The sequence below is a fragment of the Anolis carolinensis genome, chromosome 3 (assembly GCF_035594765.1).
Source record: "Anolis carolinensis isolate JA03-04 chromosome 3, rAnoCar3.1.pri, whole genome shotgun sequence".
Classification (NCBI taxonomy): domain Eukaryota; kingdom Metazoa; phylum Chordata; class Lepidosauria; order Squamata; family Dactyloidae; genus Anolis; species Anolis carolinensis.
In genome coordinates this window covers 287,629,332-287,644,130 of record NC_085843.1, presented here as the reverse complement: position 1 = coordinate 287,644,130, position 14,799 = coordinate 287,629,332, and the positions used below count along the sequence as shown (strand labels likewise).

At 47.0% G+C, this 14,799-nt stretch overlaps 1 protein-coding gene across 1 annotated transcript in view; it reads right to left on the bottom strand.

Annotated features, from left to right (window-relative positions):
* The window catches only part of LOC103280848 (probable cation-transporting ATPase 13A5), a 63,211-nt gene that overhangs the window by 39,165 nt on the left and 9,247 nt on the right, over nt 1–14,799 (bottom strand). Inside the window, 14 exon segments of the mRNA XM_062976947.1 lie at nt 396–513; nt 1,055–1,211; nt 1,303–1,389; nt 2,883–3,030; nt 5,321–5,382; nt 6,034–6,222; nt 6,762–6,919; nt 8,147–8,317; nt 9,043–9,174; nt 9,557–9,629; nt 10,649–10,783; nt 11,537–11,606; nt 12,666–12,746; nt 12,841–12,911. Of these exon segments, the coding sequence (XP_062833017.1) occupies nt 396–513; nt 1,055–1,211; nt 1,303–1,389; nt 2,883–3,030; nt 5,321–5,382; nt 6,034–6,222; nt 6,762–6,919; nt 8,147–8,317; nt 9,043–9,174; nt 9,557–9,629; nt 10,649–10,783; nt 11,537–11,606; nt 12,666–12,746; nt 12,841–12,911 (1,652 nt within the window).

Genomic DNA, 14,799 nt, shown 5'->3' with positions numbered 1-14,799 from the left:
ATATCCCACTAGAGTTGGAAGGGCCCTAGAAGCCATCTAATCCAACCCCTTCCTGACACAACTAGATCACTCCCCAAAGATGCCCATCCAGCCTGTGCTATTTTAAGTCATTGGAAGCCACCTCAGATCCCATGGGAGGTGACAGGCAGGGTATACATTGAATCATATTAAAATAATTATCTGTGTTATGCCAAGGAGTAATCCCTAAAGTAGGCTCAGCACCTTGGACAAGCCCTTAAAGTTCAGACCAGAACCAGCAGAGAGGATTCAAACCTGGCACATCATCAATGTTGAGCCATACATCTGACCAGGTTTCCTTGGTTTTGGTTTCTCTTGCTGGTTTTTAATGGATACCTGGTTGCAAGGGGCTATTGGTAGCTAATGCCAGGCCTTACCTGTCCAGGTCCCTGAGGCTGTCCGCTGCGTCCAGAGAGAGCTCTTTGTGGGCCAAGGCAATGACCCGGAAGCCCTGGGCCGTGAAGGACTTCAGCTCCGCTTGGAAGGAGGGGGGCACTGGAGGGGAAGATGGGGAAGGAGGCACTGAGTCTCAGGGGCAGATGGGTCTTGCAGTCAGAGGAAGAACTGTCCCCAAAGCAAGGTGTGGTTAATATCATCTGTGGACCCACAGATGCTTCTGGACCAGCACAGGTCACCCATTGTAGCATCCCCACTGGGGCATCTGGCACCATTGATGACCCCACTTTGGTGCTGAAAGGAGGCCATAGGCAAGTCAGGAAACCCAAGAGAGAGAATTTCCTTGCACCAGCATTTGCTGGCGGAGGATAAGGCATGTCTTAGAGTGAACCAAAACATTTCATTAAAAGCATTGAGTGGATGCTACACCTGCAAAATGTGGAATATAATAATGCACATTATTCAGCACCAGCTCGGCTGGGCCAGAGATATCTTCACCAGGGCTTTTATGCAGGAGATGTTTGGGCACTTAGGTTTATACCAGTGGCGACCTTGTCTGGATCCCAGAGTCAGAATATCTGAGATCAGAGTATTTGAGACTTTGGCCAGGAACACCTTCAGGGCCGGCTTCACTTCCTACCGGTCTTTGGTTCGCAGAATCCGGCCACGGTCTCGGGGGCTCCCTTCATGTAGAGTCCGTGGGTGTCCTTGCCCAGCTCTTTGGTGACGACCGACATCCGCAGCAGAGACGAGGAGAAGGGGAACTGGTGCAGGATGGACATCCCTTCCGACGGGGCCTGGACGGGGGGAGAAGCAGGCGGTGAGGGCATGGCCCTGCACTGTAGCCTTTTCTTAAATGTTCTTCAAAGGGGGAAACTGAGGCGTTACCTTGGAAGCCTTGGGTCCTGGTTTAACCACGGAGCATGTCTTTGGCGCACCACTCTCTGGGTCCCCTGAACCGGATTCTTCCATCTCCTGCAGGAGTGGGTTTGGAGACACAATGTGAGTGGAAGGATGTCCAGGTAACAATGACATATCAGGGGATTCTGGAGAGCCCAAGGCGTTGTGGGTAAAGATAGTACAGAAGGAGCAGATCCCAACAGACCTGGGTGCAGAACTCAGTTCCTGGGAGGGCTGTTCCTTTGGCTTCAGAAGGGAAGGGTCACATCCCTGGCCTTGAGTGTTTGAGGCCAAGGCCTGAGCACAGATTAGCAGAAGATGGATGTGGCCCTCATTTGTGATTTCAGTCACTCTTGCATCAACTATGTTCACCAAGGGTGCATCTTAATTGTGGAGTCTATGCAATTTGAAGTCGCTTCAACTGCCAGGGCTCAATGGGGCAGGGCTCAACTGCCAGGGCTCAATGCCAGGGCAGTGGCGCAGGCTGGTTAGCAGCCAGCTGCAATAAATCACTCTGACCAAGAGGTCATGAGTTCGAGGCCAGCCCATGTCAGCGTGAGCAATCAACAATTAAAAATAAAATATAGCCCCTGCTCATTGCTGGCCTAAGCAATCCAAGAGATAGTTGCATCTATCAAGTAGGAAATTTATGTACTACTTATATGTGGGGAGGCTAATTTACAATACCATAAAAATCATCCAGTTGCTGTTGCAGTGGATGATGAAGCAGCTGTTCCCGCTGTGGCCGGAATCAAGCATACCCTCAGGAAGCTGGAGAAGGTTTAAAAATTGCTTCTGCGTCTGTCCCTGTTCTATGTTATATGGCATTGAATGTTTGCCTTATTTGTGTACAATGTGATCCGCCCTGAATTCCCTTTGGGGTGAGAAGGGCGGAATATAAATACTGTAAATTAATTAATTAATTAATTAATAAAATGCTATGCGTTCTTGAAAATTCTAGTTTTGTAAGATCTTCAGTCTTCTCTGCCAAAGAGGGCTGGTGCTTCACCAAACTACAAACCCCATGATTCCATAGAATTGAGCCGTGGGTATTGAAGGGGATCCAACCAATGGCGTTTATTCTACAATACAGATGCAATCCAACCTGACTCATGAAGAACTGCATAGAGACATAAATGCCACCCACACTGCAGAATTATAGCAGTTTGACATCACTTTAAGTGCCATGGAATCATGGGATTTATAATTTGGTATGGCACTTGCACTCTTTAGCAGAGAAGATCTTGCAAAACTACAACCTCCTGTAAGCCATGGCAGTTAAAAGTGGTCTCAACCCGCATTAACTCTACAGGGTAGATGTACCCCTATATACTTAAAACCGTGTTCTTAAAACAGTCAGCTGGATATAAACCTTTATGTGAGGTGACTTGGCAGGTTGTTTTTATTTTCACTTTGACAGGGCTTCTCAGAAATGCCGGCATGAAAGGCCTCTGAGGAAGATAGCCATCCCTGGATAACAAGAGAGGTCCCTTTATGGAGAGGCAGATAGAAGGGAGTGACCAGAAGAAGGGAGGAGTGAAAGGAGAGGGATATAAAAGGAGGCTCACCCATCCGGTGCCTTCAAACATCTTGAGGTCCATGGGGTCCCCCTGAATCCTCCCCTCCAGGAAGAGGAGCGAGTGGCAGGTGGCCATGGCTTGGCACAGGGGTCCCCAGGGCAGAGGGCCCGAGGAGAAGCTGTGCAAGGGGAGGAAGCTGAGAGACAAGACAACAGTGGTCAGCACCAGGTCAAGGCATCAGGAGATCCTTCTCCAAAAGAATTTGGCAACATGGTACAAGTAGAAACATAATAATAATAATAACAATAATAATTCCAACATTTTTCTTCCATGCACCTCAAGACACCATCCAAGCCCTCTCAATGGATGGCCATCCAGGCTCTGCTTTAAAACCTCATCAAAAGGAGACTCCTCTGCTCTTGGAGGCAGCAGCGGATTCCACTGTCAAACAGCTCTTAACGTCAGAATGTTCCTCCTAATATACGAGTGTAACTTTTCCTGCAACTTGAATCCATTGCATTGCCTTCTCCTCGTCAACGTGACATCCTTTTAAATATTTTGATATGGCTCCTCTATTCCTTTGTAGCCTTCTCTTCTCCAAGCTAAACATCCCCAGCTTACTAAGCCACTTCTCATGATAATCCATGGCTCTCAGGCCTTTGGCCATTTTGGTGGCCCTTCTCTGGATTCTTTCCATCCTCTCCATCGCCTTCTTCTATGGTTTTGCCCAGAAGAGAACACAGGGTCATTCCAGTGGTCCCTGCCCAGAGCAGAAGAATACAGCGGGACCATAACTTCACTAAGACACTAGACTGTTGACGTAGTCTAGAATTGCATTGGCTTTTTAGCTGCTGCATCACACTATTGCCTCATCTCTGTTTGTGTTTCTCAGAGGAGACCACCCCAAAGACCATGGCTCCCTTGGCCTTGGATGAACTATTGGTTTTTTAAAAAAATATTAGGCAGCAGTCTCTCCTAAGGCTTAAATAAATCTGCCTTCCAGCAGTTAGCAACCACAGCTTCTTAATCTGTTCTCACAAAACAGGTGAACAAGAGTTTCTTGTCTAAAATTGTTGGCCGGTCTCCATTTCATCTATTTTTGGTTCAAGGGGCAAATCTGACTCCTTCACCCTTTGCCTTCTGAATTCTTTGTAGCTCTTGTTTGATTTCAGATTGCAAGAGAAGAGACTAAATAAATCAGCTAGTCTCACAGATAACACCAAACCGGCTTTCAAAGAATCATAGAGTTGAAGGGGACCCCAAGGACCATCCAGTCCAACCTTCTTCAGCCATGAAGGAAAACACAACTCCAGAAAGAGGCCCCTTCAGCTCCTATTTGATGGTCTCCAAAGATGAGTCTACCACCTTCTATCCCAATTTCTCCAGTCCTCATTTTGCTTCTTAAATCATTCACAGATAGACCGGAGAAGATGAGCCTTCAAACCAGGCATGGGCAAAGTTCATCCCTCCAGGTGCTTTGGACTTCAACTTCCACAATTCCTGACAGCCTAATGGTTGTTAGGAATTGTGGGAGCTGAAGTCCAAAACACCTGGAGAGCCAATGTTTGCCCATGCCTGATTTAACCAGTTAAGCAACTGCCAGAAAAGAGAACCAAGGTCAGTTGCAGACATCAGTTGACACACAAAGGGATGAGGGCTCTCCAAACGCAGGGTCAGCATCTCATCAAGTTTGAGGAGGAAAAGTCAAAGACAAAGTCATTTCATTTCATTTACAGTATTTATATTCCACCCTTCTCACCCCAAAGGGGAGTCAGGGCGGATTACAATGAACATATATATGGCAAACATTCAATGCCATCAGACAAACAACATACAGTATAGACACACACAGAGGCAATTTAACATTTCCAGCTTCATGAGGGTATGCTTGATTCCAGCCACAGTTAAACTAGCCTCCCGTATAAAGCATACCTAAATTTCCTAGTTGACAGATGCAACTGTCTTTCGGGCTTCTTAGGTAAACAGCCAGCCAGGCTATTTAGTGGTCAGGGGCTTAACCCGACCCAGGCTTCAAACTCTTGATCTCCTGGTCAGTAGTGATTTATTGCAGCTGGTTACTAACCAGCTGCGCCACAGCCCAAAGTCCAACAATGGACCAAAATCAGAATATTTTGAGAAATGCCACGGTTGAAATGCACAGTCCCTATTGAAGCTGGCACTAAGGACGGGGCCTTTTGCCCACCTAGCCTCATTGCCCATGCAGCTGGAGGTTCTGTCTACCTGGCCAGTCTTCTCCTGCATTTTGGAGTGCCAATGTTGCCAGGAACAATGTTGGGGGCACCGGGGTTCCAGACTCTCCTGCAGAATGCCTCTCCTTTGCATGAACTCAGTCCTCACCCATTCCACCCCCTCAAGGGTCCTGACCCCTCCCAAACCCCCCATTCCCAAAAGGTCACAAACAAGTCTAATCCTTTGCAAACCTGAATGCATCAGGAATAGAGAGTGCCTTTAGCCCCATGTCTTACCTTGCGTCCTGGCAAGGGGCGACGCCAAAGAGATTCAGCCCATCCTCAGTCAAGGTGCCAGTCTGGATTTGGAGGAGAGACAGATAATGGAGTCAGAAGGGCCTGATCCTGGGTCCGTTCAGCAAAATAGGTCATGCACAGACCTCTTAAAAGCAAAGGGATCTTTGGGGTGTGACTCCAGGAAAGATGGGGAGGTCGGGGGGCCGGCATTGGGAGGAAATGGGTCTCTTTGTGGGGGGCAGAGTTGCCTTCCCCAGAAGCCAGAACTGCTGAGCATAGTCTATCATGAGAAAGACTAGGAAAGACAGGTCAGATGAAGAGCAGGAGGAGAAGAAGACTGTGCTCAAGGGACTCAGGTGAAGAAGCCATGGACACTGTCTTGACTTGCAAGACCTGAGAACAATGGGGCATGGAGGTCCATAGGATACCCCTAAGTCCCAATCAACTTGAAGACAGCTAACAACAACAACAAATCCCATAAATGTCTACAAATATCTCAGGGTGAGCCTGGAAAGGCCCTTGTTATCCTCCCTCTGTGGCAGATGGGGTGGGGGGCTGAGATGGAGAAAGGGTGGTCTTCCCAAATGATCTGAACCAAGGCCTCCTCAGCCCAAGACACAGCGAGGAGTCACTTGAGCACTCTCTTCTCCCCTGGGTTGTTGAAGGCAAGCCTTTCTTCATCCCATCAACTGTATCCCTTCCCTTCGTTGCACCTTGTCGAAGCAGACCAGGTTGAGCTGCCCACAGATGTTGATCCTTTGAGGGCTGATGCAGAAGATCTTCCTCTTCTTCAACCTCCGCTGGGCGTAGACGATGCTGGTGGTCAAGGCGGCCGGGAGGGCTGGAGTGACGATTCCACTGAAGAGGAGCACCGACATCAGTGCTGTCTCTGTTGCAGGTCTCTGGGAAATATATCATCATCATCACCATCATCATCATCATCATCATCATCATCATCATCACCGCCATCATCAGGGCTCTACAGGCTAATGGTTCCTCTTCTGCGAACATCAGAAGAGCAGCAAGACCAAGAACAAGTCACAGAAATAAAGATATAGATCCACCTAGAAGAAAGGTGTTCTTACCATGCAATAAGAAAACCATGGACTGTATAGGGAAGCTGATGAAGAAACAGAACTTATAAATCTACAGACCCACCAAGAGAAGGCAGAGAAGGGTGAGGACTTTGTAAAACTACAGCTTCCAGGATTCCATAGCATTGAGTGGCAGCACTTTAAGTAGTGTCATGCTGCATTCATTCTACAATGTCGATGCAGGTAACAAAGGACATCAAGAATCCTCAAATCACCCACAGCTTTGCAGCTTCAAGCTGAGCTCTGTCCAACCATCATCCGCATCCCTTCGGCCATATTGGAGGCATCTACCAGGGATCTCACTGATAGACTTGTGGCGTCATCACAAATCCGTTGTTGAAACCCACCTTGTTCTTTACATACACACAAACGGAATAGATCATCATCAGGAGGCCAAGAACGATCAGGCAGGCAATGAAGATGAAGGCCTCTTTGTAGAGTCTGAAGTTGAGGGGCTTCGGGTAGAGGATGGACCGCACCAGGTCCCCTTTGGCCGTGTTGAAACCTGTGGGAGAACCATCAATGGATGAGATCACTTCTCAGGGGGATCAAGGGTGCAAGTAGCTCTCTTTGGGGAGAAACACGGGTATGGATCTCTCCTGCTAGACTGGGATTTCCCAAAGCAGAGCAAGAAGGAAGGGACATTCCATTTCTTGAGCACCAGCAGGACCTCTTGACTCCAACTAGGCCAGATTCTGATGGTTGACAATCAGTTTTTAGGTGTCTCAAACAATGTCAATGTGAGGACTGAAAACATTGGAGCAGCTCATTCTAGGCTCCTTTCCCTCCTGGAAACTCTGCTGGCAGGAAGCCAATGCTTGTGAACCCGCATCAGTCCAGGGAGCCCAACTTTAAGGGAGAGAAGGTGGCTTCCCTTGGCCAAGGTTTGCTTGCCCTGAGCTATCAAGGAACATGCCTTCAGAAGTGGAGAGGGGCCCATATTCTGGAGGGGCTGATTCCAATCCAAAATGGTCATTAGCACCTGGATTTTCTCTCACCCCACTTTAAAGTTTACCTGATAGATATTATTAGGACCATAAGGATCTGGGAAGAAAACATCATCCAGCTGTTGTGACTTTGTCCCCAGTTTGTTCAAGTGTTGGGACTTGCCCAGAAGGGAAGTAAAGGAGAGAATTCCAGGAGAGCAATAAAACAAGCCTTTGATTATTATCACAGCTGATGATAAGGCAAAACAGCCGTAGGTACCCACATTGTGTGGGTCCGTACCATGCAAATGGCCGTTGCAACATGTGTGTAGCAAACAAAGAACTTTATATCTTGGCTTATCTAGAATTGACCAATGGCTGAGGATCTTCCCCACCTTCCCCACCTACTTGGCACAAGTGAGACCAATGACCTAACTTGTTTACTCTGAGCTTTCTTCTCTCTCTGGAACTTCCTGAAGGCAGGCACCAGCCCACAGGAAGGGAGGGGCGCAGGCCCTGTGTTGCACATACTACTTTGGTTCATACAAAGTGCTTATATTGTCTATATAAAGGCTATATGATATATGTAGAGACAAAGCTAAGTTAGGCAAAAGTTTACTATTTTCTGGCTTATGGTCCCTACACAAGGACAACAGATGCCTTTCAGTTTGCACAGTCCAAGATGAGGACAGGATCCCCGTGTGCAATGACTTAGGCAGTTCTCCAGCAGGACCTACTCCACACCTCTGCCTGGTTACTCATAATTGGCCCACGTTTACTTCAAATGGTGGAATGACACCCCTCACCTGTCTGCAACACGATGGCTCTGACCGGCTCTTTGCCGCTGGGCCTGGTCTGGATGACCTCTGTGCCGCAGAAGAGGACGTGGCGCCGGTGGTCCTCCAGGCTGTGCTTCTTCCAGGGCTGGACGTTGTCCGCTTGGGGCAAAGGGGTCTTGGTCACCGGGACACTCTCACCTGCAAAGGAAGCCCATACACACACCATGGGTTAGTCCACCTGGGATGGGGCAATCCAACCAGCATATTGAGGTGTGGGGGTTGGTGTGGTGTCATGCCATCATGGCATCATAGTGTCATAGCATTGTAGCATTTTAAAGGTCAGGGCTCTGTAGAGTAAAACAGGACAGGTTCCTTCCCAGGGAAATGCCAAAATGGAGACACAAAGGAAGGAAAGGAGGCAGAGGGAAGGGCATGCAGGAGGAAAACATCTAAGAACATGTGTTCTTAGATATGGAACGGCTTGTGTCAAATGTGGCTATTTCATGCTATGGATGCTTCCAGATAGAGGGCTCATCTTGCTGCTGTCCATAAAATGTCACTTCTTCCTTTTGGGGCAATAATTTTGGGGCAAAGGCAGAACAGGATCTTGGAAAGCACAGGCTGGGAACCAAAGGAAGACAGTGATCCTCAGTAGGACCATAGGAGGAGAGCAAAGAAAGCCCCCCTGCAATAGCACCTTGCACTCAAGCCTCACACCTTCCTCCCCTTCAACCTTCCCTCTGCCATCATCTTCTGCAAGGAAGCCCAGTCTCTTCCAATTCTATTATTCTATGGATCTATGGAAGGCATCTCAGGAACAGCTCCTCAAAGCAGTCATCCAAAGGACCTTGATGGCAGATGCAGCACCTGTTTGGAAAGAGGCGCAAGGGGAGAGGCGAAGGACAAAGAGCATGATTGCACACCTGTGAGCATGCCTTCGTTGACCACGCAGCTTCCGTCCAGGAGGATGGCATCGCAGGGCAAGGAGAGCTTCTGCCCTTCTAAGAGGAGGACGTCTCCCGGGACCAAGTGGCAGGACTCCATCTGGTGCCCACCTGCGGAAAGACAAAAACCAGGAATAGCTTGTTGTTAAGGCTTCATGGAGGCCTTTTGGTGATCTTCCATGAGGAGTCACCATCTACCATTGCTCTTAGACCCCTGCGTGTGCCTTGGCCACTCTAAGAGACGGACACACTGATGCATCTAAAAATTGTGTCCTAGCCTTGACTGTCTTCTTATGATTTGGAGGCATCAGGCTCTGCTTCCAGCAAGTCTGGTGCTTGACCTGCTCCCAGAAGGAGTCAGGAGCAGAGAAGGACCTCCAGAAGATCTCCTCCATGGGCTTCTGCAGACTTTGAGTTGACATGACTGCCTTCAGAGTGGCAGAGAACAGGCAGGAGAAGAGGGCAGAGCTGAGCAAGGTGGCTCCACACCTACCTTCATGTTTGGTCCAGGCGGTGACACGGACCTTGTTGTGCTCCTCTACCAGGTTGTGAAGTTTGACGGATTGCTGGGAGGAAGAAAAGGGAACGGGTGAAGCACCTGAACAGGGACCGAATCGTGCGCCTTTGTGATTTTTGCAAGCCGGTGGGCAACAGAATATCACATTAAGGATCCCCACTTTGCAAGGAAAATGCTCATACCATTCTTTGCTTGGTGCTCGCTTCCTTGTGCAAAGTCACTTGGCCATTATCTTTCCAAACAGCAACGTATAGAGTTGGAAGGGGTCCCTTAAGGGCAAGAAGTCCACCCCTCCCTCAACCCTGGTTTTACTATTCACTTCAACATTGCCATGCAACCCTCTTAGGAGACCAATTGGTTGTGCTATTTGCAAAGGTAATCTAGGAGGCCCAAAACACTGGCATTCCTGCTGGCCATTGAACAATTCAGTTTGCAATTTTGAGCTAATAGCTGGTTGTTAATGCAGTTGAAATGTGTGGGATTACCCCTGAGCATGTGGAGAGTGCAGTTAATTGGCCTCTAAAGGGCTTGCATTTTCCCCCTGCTTGGATTATAGGTTGGGATGAAAGTCTTCAATGGTCTCATTCTAGTCCACAAGAACAAAACTCTGAAGCGTTGTCTACAAAACAAAATCAGAAGAGTTTTGTGCACATTAGGATCAGGTTTTTTTTCCTTTTTGGGACTTGTTTTTGAGGTCTTTTAAAAATTTTGCATCTGGGTTCTGAATGATTTTGCACGAAAAACCCTCTCTGTTATATTTTGCAAAATCTGTTTGTGCAAGAATCTCATATATCCCACAAGAGTCTTTTTGTTTTTCAATAGAAAACCAGAATTAACACAGCTTGGCACCATTTTAATCCTGGGAGTTGTAGTTTGGTGAGGCCCCAGCACTCCGTTACAGAGAAGGCTAACGACCTTGCAAATCTACAATTCCTGGGATTCTATCACATTGAGCTACAGCACTTGAAGTGGTGCCAAACTGTGTTAATTCTGCAGGGCAGGATGTCCTTTCTCACGGAGGATGAGAATATGGGTGATTCCTCAAAATACATAGAACATCTTCCTTACCTGCCGAAGGTCATAGACAGTGATCCCGATGGAGATGATGGAGAGGACAACGAGGAACGAGGCAAACTCATAGTACTCCAAGGAGATCCAGAGGGTCAGGGAGAAGGTTTGGAAGACATAGAATGGGTTCAGGATCTGACAAAGAGAAGACAGAGCCCAAGGCGTCAGTGTGGGGCAACCGGACACTCCTAGGGAACCAATGGGAGGCACCAGCAGGGTTTATTAAGTTGCAAAAACATTTTCAATGAATATCGAGTCTCAACCAATTCAACCTAGTTTGTGGAAGCCACAAAAACAAAGTTTCTGGAATAGAACAACTACTTTCAAAGTAAGTAAAGGTTTTTTCCTGACATTAAGTCCAGTTATGTCTGACTCTGAGGGTTGGTGCTCATCTCCATTTCTAGGTTGAAGAGCCGGCGTTGTCCGTAGACACCTCCAAGGTCATGTGGTCACTGACATGACTGCACGGAGCACCGTTACCTTCCCGCTGGAGCGATACCTATTGATCTACTCACATTTGCATGTTTTCGAACTGCTAGGTTGGCAGAAGTTGTGGCTAACAGCGGGAGCTCACTCCGCTCCCTGGATTTGAAACTGTGACCTTTCAGTCCGCAAGTTCAGCAGCTCAGCGTTTTAAAACACTGCACTAACATGGGACTCCAAAGTAAGTACTGCACAATTAAACAGGAAATAACACTTTCAGACCAGGAACAGAATTTGTTTCTAATTTTGTTACATCGTGTTATGAGCCAGAGCATGGCGTTCAAACTCAACTTGGTCTCATTTTGTGAGCATGACTCCATTACAACCTGCAAAGGCGGCTCCAAGGAGCCTGGAAACCTTTTGGAGGAGCAGCCAGAAGAGGCTGGAATGGCAATCCTCAGTTACCTCTTTGAAAAGCAGTTTCCAGATGGGCTGGATTTCGATCTCGATGGCATTGGGTCCACACACCAACTTCCTAAGAAAGAGAGAAGGACGGAAGAGAAGCTGTGACTCTCCTTGGAAAAGGGACAACAGAACAGGAATGGACCTCATGATTCCTCACAACAAGCAAGGGTTTTCTTTGGAAGTGAGATGGTGATCTAACTGTTGCAGCTTTAGAAGGTCACTAAGCCAGTTCAGAAAATGGTGTCAGGATGTGTCCATACCAACGACAGTGAGCTGCCTTGTCCACCCCATGCCAATACGTTGGAAAAGGGAGGAAAGCTCTGGCCTCTGATAAGAACTATCTGGAAATGTAGTATGTTCTGAGAGAATGGAATGTAGCCGTTAGGAATAGACAGTGGGAGGGGTCATGGGTCACCTAGATGATATACACCCCATTTGGATGGAACTAGTCAGAACTCTCTTTCTATAGCCTGTGGAAAGAAGGAAAATAAAGCTGTTTCCAAGGACTTGCCTTTATTCCAAGAACTTCCAGGGTCTGACACAATTTTCCCTTCCCTGCCTCGGAATTGACCAGGGCTTCAGGCTACAGAATTCATGGCCCAATCATAGAATCACAGACTTGTAAGGTTGGAAGGGGCATCTAAGGGTCATCTAGTCCAACGCTCTCCTGCCAGGCAGGAAGACACAAGCAAAGCACTCCTGACAGAAACTTCCTTGTATAATCTCCTCGGGAGCACATCTTTCATCCCATTCCTAGCCAGTAACCCAGGACAAGATAACATTTCAAGCTCTTCAGCACCAACATCACATTTTGTGGGGCTACATCAATATCCTTTGGGCCATGATGTTTGCCCGAAGTTTTCTACTAACTTGGTGCTCATGGTGATATTTGATTGAGGAGTTACACAATTTCAGCCATATCCCAACCACCAGCTAAGCAGAAGTAGGTTAAAAAGAAAGCCAAGAGGGAGATGTAGTTTTCCAAGGCCTTGAGCCTTCTCCTCCAAAGAGGGCTGGTGTCTCCCCAAACTACAGTTCCCAGGATCCTATAGCATGGAGCCATGGCACTAAAAGTGGGGTCAGACTGCATTCATTCTACAGTGCAGATGCACCCAATGACTGGTCACACCTGAGTTCTCTCTGCCTCCGGGTCAGCCCGTCTCCAAATTTCTGGTGTATCTGATAGCACGTGTTGCTGTCCTCAAGCGACCTGGAAAAAGGGGAGAAAGAAAGGGCACAGAGAGAAGTCAGGTAATTTTTCAAATATTTTATTTATTTTTGTGCTTAGTTAGCCTTGAACTCACCCAACTCTGACAAAGGCCTTTCCGGGAACATCCCAGATGTAGCGGAGTTTTTGCACCTGGATGTACCTCACCTGCAAGACACATTGAAAAGGCATTAGGAACACGTAATGGTGTATCTACATTGCCAAATTAATGCAGTTTGACACCACGGCCAGTGCTACCCTCAGGTATGCCTTGACAGCAATCCTTTATGGAAGCTGCTTTCTGGGGACTCATCTAAGCCATATCGACACCACTAAATGCTGTGGCTCAATACAATAAAACCCTGGGGGTTGTAGTTTCATAACGTCTTGAGTCTTTTTTTTGCCAAAGAGGGATGTGATTTCAGCTTCTGCAAGAAGCTCGGATTCTGGGCCCAGCTTCCAAAGGACCAGATAAATCATAAATGGGCTGAAGGCAAAATCAGAGGTTTTATTATCAATGGCCAGAGAGGATGTCAGCGGAGAAAGTCCTCCAAAGACCTGACATAGCAGAATTGTGAATACAGAGTGTATTTATGACATTCGACATCTATCCAAGTCTACCACACTAGTTCTTGATTGGTCCAGAAAGTGTCTGGCTAGGGTCCATTCCATGGTTGATCCAGGATTTCCTACAATGTCATTGTTGATTGTTGTGATGGGAAACTTTATTAAACTATCATTCGATTATTTGAAGAATTTGCCTGTTTATTGACCCGCCCACAAGAAGGGTGCAAACAGAAAAGAATGTGGCAGAACAATTGACACTACATAACAGGATTTTTGTTCCTGGGTTATAAATGTCATTTCCTAATTGGTTCTATCATAAATACATGGAAAAAGTTTATCAAACTGCTAAAACTTTGTTTCTTCGGGAGAGACATTCTGCAGCACTTTCTTCTCTAGTTTTTCAACGAATATATTTCATAGAGTCTTAACCAATTCAACCTAGTTTGTGGCAGCCACTAATTGAGTTTCTGGAGTAGAACAACTACTTTCAAACTAAATACCGCACAATTAAACATGAAATGACACTTTCAAACCAGGAACAGATTTTTTCCCCAGATTTTGTAACATAGTGTGATAGGCTTAATATCCTAGTTACCGTTGATACAATGGTGTTAGTCCAGATAAACAAAGGGTGCTTAAGTAAATAGCCATCTCAATGGGTGCCACAAAGATGGGTCTAGTTTTGGAGAGGAAACATTCCCGCAGACAACCCAGATCATATCAGGTGAAACAGGAAAAAGGGCCCGGGGTGCTGACGCAAGTCCATTGTGTACTCCCTTTGGGTCTCCACGTTCATTGTGAAAGGATTACGATAATTTGAGGAATTGTTTCTGGAGTCTAGGTATGTTGGGCAACAATCCAAGGCAGTTCATGAGAGGTGATTACAAGGCAAAATGGAAAAGGCATGGCAGGTGTGCTGTATGTCCCCATGGAGCTGTGCCTCATAATTCATAATTTTGGGATCTAATTTCTCAATAATGAAACTAGAACTCCCAGATTTCCATAGCATTGATGCAAGAAGTGTTTGGGTTGTGTTTTCTTTTGTGGGCAAAAGGAGCTGGACTGGATGGCCTTAGGGGTCCCTTCCAGCTCTAGGATTCTATCGTTCCATGTTCACAGATCAACCAGCCAAAGTCATGGCTACATACAGAGCCAGATCCTGAGAGAGATCAATTTAAACAACCAAATGAATACATTCTGTGTTGGTCACATTGGCATCAGATATGGATCACCATGAATGCATTAGGTATTGCTCATGCACACTTTGAGTAACTCTTCTATACAATACTGAGGGTTGGAATGATCTTTCTCTATCTTGACCAGGGTTGTGAGGAGCTTGGGCTGAAGGTGGGGCTGGGCTTGGTAGTCCTTTGGGTCAAAGATACTGTCAGTTACCTTTGCCTTCCTGATCACATTCAGGGCTCATTCTAGCTTCGTGTTTCTCTTGGGAGGAGATACGATAGGGCTGATAGCTCAACCTCACCCTACA